General features: G+C 34.6%; 1 protein-coding gene across 2 annotated transcripts in view; it reads left to right on the top strand.

Moving 5' to 3' along the window:
- LOC124094693 (xin actin-binding repeat-containing protein 2) overlaps positions 1-9,985 on the top strand; it is a 75,106-nt gene extending 65,121 nt beyond the window's left edge. The window contains exons 8-9 of one of the 2 annotated variants that reach the window (XM_046447630.2): positions 1,858-1,975; positions 8,111-9,985. In XM_046447630.2, the coding sequence (XP_046303586.1) occupies positions 1,858-1,975; positions 8,111-9,608 (1,616 nt within the window). In that variant the 3' untranslated portion in view covers positions 9,609-9,985. Of the gene's footprint in view, positions 1-1,841; positions 1,976-8,110 lie in introns of both variants that reach the window. The other variant, XM_046447629.2, reaches the window with a different exon arrangement.
- The last annotated feature ends 1,164 nt before the right edge of the window (positions 9,986-11,149 follow it).

Raw genomic sequence — 11,149 nt, forward strand, 5'->3', positions numbered from 1 at the left:
ATTTGAAATAGGCTGGTAATCATCCAGGAGACTTTAGACTCTTCACATGGACTTTAAGGATTTTCCTGAATCTATAACTCTAATAAAAGTGGAGGTGTGAAATTAGAACTTTTAATTATTTAATTATTGTTATTGTACTTGAAAGAGTTAGCTTTCTGTGATGCCATATTTTTTTATAACTGCTTTTTCGCCTTTCTGAAAATTTGCTCCAAATGATAGCTCAATTGACCTCTTTCACAGATGAGCATGAACAACACATTTTTTAAAATTGATTACATTTGGAATCAGGAAAATTTAAATCATATGAACTTAATGCATGTTTTCTAACATCAGAGAGCAGCTCATTTCATTATAGTTTCCCTACTTTTCACAGTAAATGAGGTTTCATGATAAAACGATTTCACATAATTAATGTGCATCATTAACGTAGTCTATCCTTTGGACAGATTGATTTTAAAAAATGGCAAGCTTAAACATAAGAATTGTTGAAACTATTATATATAATTATGCCTCTATCATATTTGCAACATATGTGTCTAGTTCATCAGGCTAATATGGTTTCTTAATTTGCTTGCTTCTGGCATAATTAAGCCAAAATGCTCAATTTCTGATAATACAGCTCAAAAGCACAGTAAATGTAAGAAAACTAGTGTTGAATCTAGAAATCTGTCTCTACCAGAACCGAGTAGGCATAGCAGTCCTCTCAGTAGCTCAGATTGAGCATCTAAGTGCTAAAGTGTTTATTTTTCATTGTTTTGTATAAAGGAACTTGAGCCTATTTGCTCTTATATGTAGCTAGTGTGAAAACTTACTCTCATAGGATTGTTGTGAGAATTAAAAGCAACACTAAAATAAAATTTCTGCGTCCTATATGAACACCAGTTAGTACTGTAATCATATTATTTATAAGGATTAACATTTGCATGAAAGTTGCAGAAAGTGACTGAAGGAAATGAGTAAGAGAAGTAGGAAAATTTCAAAAAGTAGACATAAAATCCAAAAAGCACTAAAATCTAAAATCATTTAGGTAAAGAACAAATGTCCCTGAGCATTTCAATAATTCAAGTGTCACTATGATACAGTTAAGAGTTGGTGTCATAGTCAACACCAAATTGTTAAAAAAATATTCAAATACTGTACATTGTCCTTGGCTTTAAAAATATGTATGTATTTTTAGAGATCTATACAGAATGCTTTAAAAAATAAAAACTTTGAACCATGCTCAAAGTCGTGCTCAGCTATAATCCCAGCAAAAGGGTAGGCTGAAGCAGAAGGTTCACAAGTTCAAGGCCAGACTTAGTAATTTAGCAAGACTGTGTTCCAAAATAAAAAAAAAGGGCTGTAGGTGTAGCTTAGTGGTAGAGCACCCCAGGGTTCAATCCCCAGTAACTAACACAAACACACACACACACACACACACACACACACACACAAATAAAATAAAATAAAAACTTCAGATCAAGTTAGATATCAACTTCTGTATGTATGGAAAGCTCAGTTATCTGCAATGATAACTTTTCTCAGGGCTCCCATGCCTGCTTACTACAAATATCTAATATATTCAAGTTAATAAACACTTTATTTATATAAGTGTGTTTAAATAATAGAAGTCAATTTGCATCCCATATTAATAGTGGAGGAATTAGAGTGATGTTGCTCAGTGTACCGAAGCTTAGAACCGGTTGATAGCATACACTATGTTCAGAAGCAACATAAAGATAAGTCTTATAGTTTTCCACCTTAACTGCATGGCCAACACATATGTTGTTGTGCATTTTGTTATGTTTCTACAGTTGATTGAAGGTAATACTATTTAAGCCTTTATACATTTTTATTTTTAGAAGCTGCTGCTCCAAGACAAGGAAATATGTATACTTTGTCAAAAGACAGTATATCCAATGGAGTGTTTAGTGGCAGACAAGCAGAGTTTTCATAAGGCCTGCTTCCGATGCCACCACTGCAACAGTAAACTGAGGTAAGATGCTTTGAGGTCTTTGGCACAGATATTCAAAAAACCTGTAGTACACGTATAACATGTGTCTCTAGGAAAATACAGATTTTTCCAGGTCTTTCTGCCATCAGTGAACACCACCACCTCAGGGAATGTGCTCATGATCTTTATGTAGTGCTCAGGTAGGCTGTGACCTATTTCCTTTTGGAATTTTGCCTTCCAAATCAAATCAGAAGGAATACTTTTTTTTTTCAAAGGTGGAAATCACACAGGTAAGAAATACCAAAAGTTACTGTGTAAGCCAATGTTTTTAAGTTAGTACTTTAAAATCTATACTCTATATCAGGAATCAGTAAACTTTTCCTATAAAGGGCCTGATAGAAAATATTTTCCACTTCTCAGACCATACTATTTTCATGCCACTGAAATTTTATTGGAAGGCAAGTGCAGCCACTGGTTGCTGAACAAATAGGTGTATCTGTAATTGTATCAGCCTGGCTGTGTTCCAATAAAATTCTATATATCAAAACAGATGGTGGGTTAGAGTTTGTATATGATTAACCGAGACTATATAAGTTTAAAAATGGAATTTAGAATAATAGCAGTGACAGGTCAGGGAAAATCTCTGTTTAGTCTCTGTAGCGATAGAGTGCCTTATTGACACAGTTACAAATGCACTCATTTTCTAAAACTCTTGAAGTTAATGCAGTTAAATGAATGTGACATTTGTTAAGACTTTCATTTAAGATGCTAAAATGGAGTTTATTTTGCTGAATCTAATGTGCATCTCTCAGATTATAGCTTTCCTGACTTTAATTGACAATGTCAAACACCTTCATTGTAATGTTCTTTCCCTTTGGCTTCCATGACAACACAGTATAATGGTTTTACCCCTACTTCCTGAGTGTTCCTTCTCAGCCACATGTGTGGGTGACTCACTCTTTGTCTATCAACAGTATGTTAGAGTTCTTCAGAAATCTATTATGGGAATTTGCTCTTCTCACTGTTACTATTGTTTCTGGTGAATCACATCCATTCCCATCACTTAAGTGATGATCCATCCATGTGGTAATGGTTCTGAAATTTATACCATTAGTCCAGATCTCTCCTCTATGCTTCATATGCTTCTATCTCAATGATTAGGGTATTTCTCCACAAGAACAGCAAACTGAATAAGACCTACTTTTTTCTACCAAAATCCTTCTTAGACTCTATGGTCTGATGTGTATGCCACTATATTAGTAAATGACATTAATATTAATTCAGTAATCAGTACACAAAATTATTTTTTACTCCTTCCTATCTCATTTGCCACATTCAAGCCATCATCAATTGCATTCTCAAAAGCATCTCTTGAGCTGTATACTTTTCTCCATCCCCATAGCCTAGTTATTCTTTCAGTGAATGTCCTCTCTCACCTGGACTAATACAAGTATTTGATCTTCCTATCTTCAACATTTCTTACCACCACCACCAACAACTCATTCCATGTCCCATGGTATAGTAAAGTGCAAATCTGATGTCACTTCATTATTTAAAACATATAATGGTTTCCCCATCCAAAAAAAAAATAAAAATCTAACATTGAAACATCACTATAATGCTATTCAGAATCTGGCCCTGCTTCTTTCTAACACATCTGTTGTCCGAACTTGTCCTTTTTACATATTGTTCTTTGATACAGACTGAATTTCTTTCATTTCACCCAAATTGTCATTCCCACTTCCTACAGGAAGTTTCCCACACACCTGCTCTGGCTCTCTACCAGGCTAATTAATGTTCACACATTCTTCAGACCTTAACCAAGACTATATCATCTATGAAGCTTGACTTGACCTCATGGATGGTGAAGTAAGCTTCCCATTAGCTGATACAACATCTCCTTCACACTTGACACAAGCTAATGTAATCACCCTCCAAAGCCAGCTGTATAAAGTTTGTCTTCCCAACATCTAGTAAAAGTTGACATTATAAAGACTCAAAAATATTGAGTCAATGACTAAAATATACATTGAAATATAAAAATATACATTTTACAAAAAAAGATGTAAAAATTCACATAAATCTGTGGTTAGTAATTTGTTATAAGTGAACACTTTGTAGTCACTATCAAGGTCAAGATATATAGGTTTGCCAGCCACTCAAGTATCCCCTGTCATGTGCTGTGTCCTGAACACAATCTGCTCACTCACTCACTCTCTCCCATGAGTAAATAGCATCCTCTTTAATAATCACTTCTTGCTTTTTGATAGTTCTGTTATCCAAATGTGCTTTCCTAGAAACCATGCTTTACTTCTATCCATTTTTAAAGTTTAATATGTCTTGAAAGCCTTTTCTTATCTTTTATTTATTTATCTATTTATTATTTTTTGTAAGGCATGTTTCCCCTTCATTTATTTTCTTCATTGAAGAATTTGTGAAGAACCCAGGACATTCAACCTGTAGACTTGTCCAGTCTGAAACTACTGATTTGTGCAGTTCAACATGCACCTACACCTCTGTGTTCCCACATAATCAGCCAATGTAGATTCTGGATTGGGCTTACTTTTGACACCTTTCACAAGAATATAGGTAGTGTTGCCAAGGGTACTATGAGCACATAATATTTAATTGCCTCTCCTTTTATGATCATAGCAAATATTAAGACTTAATATCTATAGTCATTCTTTGATGTTTATAAAACATTGATATTTTAATTTTGTTCTTTTTCACTTTTTAGAATATTTTTACAAGGAAACACTTCCTGTCATCTGCTATTTGTTTATACAGAGGTACATTTGGTTGAAGAAAGAGAATAAGTTCATGAATCTTTTATTTACTAATTCATATATTGGCTATCTATTCAACAGTATAATGGAATTGTTCAGTCAAATACAAGAATTACCATTACTGAAGCTGAAATCTCTCCCTAAGTTATTCCTGAGTCCTTTTGCACAAGCTAAGCAGTCTGTGAGAACTTCCTCATCTAATAGGACTAAAAAGTTCCAGGATATCTCAAAAACGTCCTGTCCCAGGGCTAGATTTAGTTATCTCTGCAAGCGTTGGTTTATTTTAATGAGAAATGTTAGTATAGGATAACAATCTTGATGCTCATTCTATTGGGTTAGTCATTATTTCTAAACAACTCTTTTAGTGGAAAGAGCTAGTAAATACTTATGTATACCATATATAAAAATATATAGTGATATTTCTAAATCAAATTCAAAATTGTACTTGTCTACTTGGCCTCTTCTCCACTACCTCTGTATCTCCTTTCTTCCACTTCAGGACTCCTAGATCTCAAAGACAGTGGAGACTACAGAATTAAGTTATTCCATATTCATTTGTATTGCACTCTTAGAATAAGAAAAAAATATACTAACACTCCAAATATTTTTTTTAATTACAATTGATTTTCTCATTTACCCACTCCTCATTTTTTGTTATAGTGTTGTAGTACAGTGTCCAATCACACAGCCACTACATACCATATTATTTCCCTCATTGCCCTTACTTTCTCTTGGATAGTAAGAGGATATTGATGCCTACTAGCAATCCTGATGTTGATATTTCTATAATTATTCTGGTTACTCAAGCTTGTTTTCTAGCCATGTCTTCAGAAAAGGCTCATGGAAACAGTTTCCCTTTGTTTTTATCTACTGATAGCAATTTGTGATCTTTACAGTGGAAAGCTAGTTTTGTTGAAATTAAATGCTTGACTTTGAATTACTTTCATTGAGTATCTTAATTGCATTTTTCTCATTTTTTTCTGGCATAAAGTGGTAGAATAGTCTGATAACAATCTAATTGTCTTTTCCTTATAAGACATAGTCTTCTTTTTAAGATACAAAGTACTTTCCATTTTTATTTAAAGTTCAGTAATTTTACTAAAATAATTTGGTCATTCTGGGTCAATAGTGTTAATTACCTAATGTGCTCTTTCAAAATATCATTACATACTTTTCTATATCAAGAAAGTTACTTTAGCTTTCTTCTGAAGGAATTCCCATTATGTATATATTGGCTACATTTTTTTTTCCAGTGCTAGGGATTGAATCCAGGACATTCTACATGCTAGGCAATCTACCACTGAGCTACATCCTCATTCTTACATTAGCAATATTTTTTTATATTTGTCTCCTTCTCTGAAATCCTTTTTTTAAATCTCTTTCTTTATTCTTTTTGAGTAATGAAAATTTCACCATTTACTCTCATATTTCTCAAATAACTTTCTGTTATGTCTATTTGTCTTTGTCTTCTATCATATATATATATATATATATATATATATATATGAAACTTTATTTTGTTTATTTATTTTTTATGTGGTGCTGAGGATTAAATCCAGTGCCTCACATATGCAAGATAAGCACTCTACCACTGAGTCACAACCCCAGCACTAATTCTTTGGTTTTTATTGCTGAGATTTTTTTTTAAATCTTCTATTGATTTTCCTAATTTCTATTTTTTTCTGATTTCTTACATCATTTATGAGTTTTTCTAATTCTGATGTATGCTGTTCTTTCAGGTCTTTTATCACTATCTTAATGTCTTTTAGATCATTTTGAAATACTAGGTTAATTTTTTTTTTAAAGAGAGAGAGAGGGGGAGAGAGAGAGAGAGAATTTTAATATTTATTTTTTTAGTTATCGGCGGACACAATATCTTTGTTTGTATGTGGTGCTGAGGATCGAACCTGGGCCACACGCATGCCAGGCAAGCGTGCTACCACTTGAGCCACATCCCCAGCCCTAGGTTAATTTTTTAAAATCTCTCTTTAGAACATGTTCTTCTGGCATGTTTTTGTTGTCTGTAGGAATAATGTAATACCCATTACCACTTTATTTTCTTATAATAACTGCATAAAATTTTACTTCAATAGATTTTTATGGTTCATTTTTGTGAGAACTTAGTTTTCCATTCTGAGAAGGAGATGAAATTCAGGACAGCTTTTCCAGCTCTACTCCACTACTTCTAGGTATCTAGGCTTCTGGACTTTCCTGGCTTGTTTCCTCTCCGGATCTTGGTCCAAAACCTCCCTTTCATATCTGTTGTCATTATCCCACTCAGTTTTGATCTCACTCCTGTATTATCTTTCTCAGTTTGAGGTTCTGTTCTAAAAGTGGATCCTAGTGGTCAGTTTTGAGAGTTTGGCTACACTAATCTCTTCAGTCTTTCTTATCACAGGGCCCTGGTAGCCACTGGCTCCCAGTTTCAGCTGTGATTCTCTCATTGACTGTGTCACTTTCCAAGAAATACTTTGTGGTCTCATATTTTCAGGCCTTTGAACTCCTTCCTCACCCCTCTGCTGTCACCCACATAGATGAGACTATCATGCTGGTCTCGTGCCTAAGGGTGATTAATCCAAAGCCCCTAAATTGTCACTTAGGGGCTGGGGATGTGGCTCAAGCAGTAGCGCACTCACCTGGCATGCGTGCGGCCCGGGTTCCATCCTCAGCACCACGTATAAACAAAGATGTTGTGTCTGCTGAAAACCAAAAAATAAATATTAAAATTCCCTCTCTCTCTCTCTCTCTCTCTCTTTAAAAAAAATAAATAAATAAATTGTCACTTAGTTTTGTTTTGAATGTTATCCATGAGTGTAAGATTTTTCTATCTAGTTTATGTATCTGCTTTTATGTATAAGTTCAGAGATAGTCAAAACCATGCTGTTGCCTCAAACTAAATTCAATTCTAATTTTATCAAGCATTCTATTTGTTATCTTCCTAAAGAGACCTGATTAAAAAGATGGCATAGGCAAGCTTTCCAATTCACTCAAAATCTAGGTAGCAAAGAAGTTCACATAGTTGATTCATCATGTGTGTATGCTCTTCAATATTTATTAAGAATCATAAACCCTCACATAAATCATTAAGTTAACACAGGTTTGGTACTGTCATTCAATAACTGCATGTGAATTTCACTGTAATACCTATTATACCCAAACCTGACATACATCATCAAATTCTAAGAATTGTGGATATATATATCTTGAGGGGTACCAGTGATCAGTGTTATCTAATAGCTATGTGTTCAATTAATAGGGTCACTTCTATCGGTAGTAAATTAATTTTACTAAGTCTCTGTCTCACTGTTAAAATAAATAATTCTCTAATTTGCTAAGAATTTACAGTAAGTATATAGAAAATTAAGGGTTTGTTTTTTTCTCTTTTTGGCAGTTTGGGAAATTACGCATCACTTCATGGACAAATATATTGCAAACCTCATTTTAAACAACTTTTTAAATCTAAAGGAAATTATGACGAAGGTTTTGGACACAAACAGCATAAAGACCGATGGAATCGCAAAACTCAAAGCAGCTCAGTGGACTATATTCCCAGTGAAGAACCGAACATATGTAAAATGACTGCAGCAAACACCCTCATACTTGGAGATCTGACTAAACATGTAGATACTGGTAATGGTGAATGGCAAAGGGATGATTTGAGAAAGTTGGGGGAGAGAGGAAAATTGAAAATAATTTGGCCTCCTTCCCGGGAGATGCCGAAGAAAATCTTCCCCCTTGAGGAAGAGCTCAAAATGAGTAAACCTAAATGGCCACCTGAGGTGACAGCCTCTGAATCCTCTGAATTTAGAGGTGAATCACTGATTGAACATGCTAAACCTCTGGAAAATAAGGGACAAGAACAAAATAACCTTTCTCTCCTGCAGCCATATCTGCAGTCCACCCACATGTGTCAGACAGAGGATGGTACAGGAATCAAAGAAATGAAAATGTATGAAGCAAGAAAAGAGGAGAAGAAGGAAGGAAATAAGAATGTGCAAGATAAGCTGAATGAGGCTGAAGAGGCAGGGAATAAGAGAAAAAGTGAAATGGATCTCAATGACAACAATAATGTGGTTGTGCAGAAGGCTGAAAAGGAGAAAAATGAAAAAACTAATGAACCTGACAGTAGAGAAGTTTTACAGGTTGCTAACACCGATGATGAGGTAGTGCTGGAAAATCACAAAGAGAATTTGAATAAGAATAATAATAACAATTATGTAGCAGTCTCATATCTGAATAATTGCAGGCAGAATACATCTATTTTAGAATTTCCTAATCTATTACCACTGTCGAATGACACTGCAAGTGAATACCAAATTAAAAAGGTAGAAAATGCGTCTAGAATCTCTGAGTTACTTGGGATATTTGAATCTGAAAAGATATATTCAAGGAATGTACTCGCGCTGGCCCTCCAGAAACAGACTGACAGAGAGACTGCTGGCAGTCCTATGCAGTCTACTCCCACCCCAGGCCAGCAGAGGCGCTTAACAGCAAAGGGGAAAAGTTCAAGGGTCTCTTCCGATGCAAATCTCTTAAATATTAAAGGCAACCATTCTCATAACAAGAATTTACACTTTTTCTTTTCTAACACTGTGAAAATCACTGCTTTTTCCAAGAAAAATGACAACATTTTTGAGTGTGATTTAATAGATTCTGTGGATCAACTGAAAAACATGCCCTGTTTGTATTTAAGGGAATTTGGAAAGAATGCTAATCCTTGGCATGGGGAAGCAGTGGTGGCAACCCACAGTAATGGAAACACAAGTTTTGACTCTCCGAGCCATGAGTGTACAGCACAGCCACAGCTCTCCAGCTCGGAGGGCCAGTCTGAACAGCTGACAGTGGAAGAGCAGATTAAAAGGAACAGGTGCTACAGTGACATGGAATGAAACAGCACTGGCCCTTTGCCATCCACACTCAGGTTCAGAGAGACACTGGCGTTCTGAAATAAGACTGGATGGACTTTTGGAAAACTTGTTGTAAATGCAATATTCAAAATCTCATGTTTCACAAAGGAATATTTCTTGTATTACACTTCATAACTTTTTTTTTCATAATTCATTTGACTCTATGTTTGTTCTGAATGGAATGAAGAGATAAAACAATATGGCTATGTTTTCCTCTCAAATGCCACTTTCGTATATCACTCTGATTTCCTCTGTTATATCATGGGTGAGAATTTATACTGCTGAGATTTATCACAATTCCTCTACCTTCTCTACAATTTCTGCTGAAATAAAACTGAATCACCTGGGGTACAAATCAAGATACTTCTGTGACTTTTTTTCCATGATACATGCTATCATTCTAAGTATTATGTTTTCCTCCGACATTTAAAAAATATTTGTCTTGGGGCAGGGATTTACATCCTCCCCACACACATATAAACAATCTTGGAAAAAATAAAATACTAAACCAAAGCCATGACGTTAATAGGAAATCCGAAATTTTCATTCTCTTTTTTGCTCTATATTTTAAAAAGGGTTGTTATAGTTCTTTAAATAACTGCATCTATTAAAGTATCAAAGAATGTGTCTATAAACAAAGAAAAATGTTTTCCCCCAGAATAATATGGAGTTCATACTCAGAACTCAACTACACTAAAAAGCTTTCAGAATTTACTCAAATAAATTATGCATATAACAATGTTATTGCTAACTCTATGGTATAAATTAGTATAAAATTATATCACTATCATTTGTCAAATGTTTAAAAATCATATTTGATGAATGTTGTTTTTTTCTTACAAAACATTCTTTTAAAAATCTGGCTCCCAAATTATCTGCTGATTTTGCCTTTCCTCAAATACATCTGATGATTCTAACAGGAAAATTAAAAAAAAAAAAAAACCTTCATGAATATAAATGTATGGCTTTGCATAAATTTGAAGTATACATGTATGAAACAGACCCTATCCCATATTCTCCTATGTAAACACAAATGGTTTACTTTCTATAAATATGAAACCAAAATGCTGTGTTGAAAACTCTTTCATTTTAGAGAGTATAATAAATTCCTTCTTGTGATTTAGAATATTCTCAACAGAGGTCTAAGATCTACATTGTATTAGTTCACTAAGGCTGTCATAACAAAACACTACAGAATGGGTAAAAAGGAGTATTTCATCATGGCTCTGTAACCTCTGTAACGTCCAAGGTCAAGGTGGAGGCAGAGTTAGTTATCCCTGAGGCCAATTTCTGGACTCACAGGTGGCTATCTTCTCACATGTTCTTTCATCTGTGCATTCATACCCTAGTCTCTTCCTCTTCTTTAAAGGACACCACTTGTATTTGATTATGAAACACCTGTTCTAGTCACTTTTGCATAGCTGTAACCAACATACCTGATAAGAACAATATAGAAATTTTATTTTGGCTCCTGGATTCAGAGGTTCGGGCCACAGGGTTGGCTGACTCCATAGCTCAGGGAC

Source organism: Marmota monax, unplaced genomic scaffold (assembly GCF_021218885.2).
Source record: "Marmota monax isolate L192 unplaced genomic scaffold, Marmota_monax_Labrador192_F-V1.1 WCK01_AAM20220418_F8-fsc00007, whole genome shotgun sequence".
In the NCBI taxonomy this organism is placed as follows: domain Eukaryota; kingdom Metazoa; phylum Chordata; class Mammalia; order Rodentia; family Sciuridae; genus Marmota; species Marmota monax.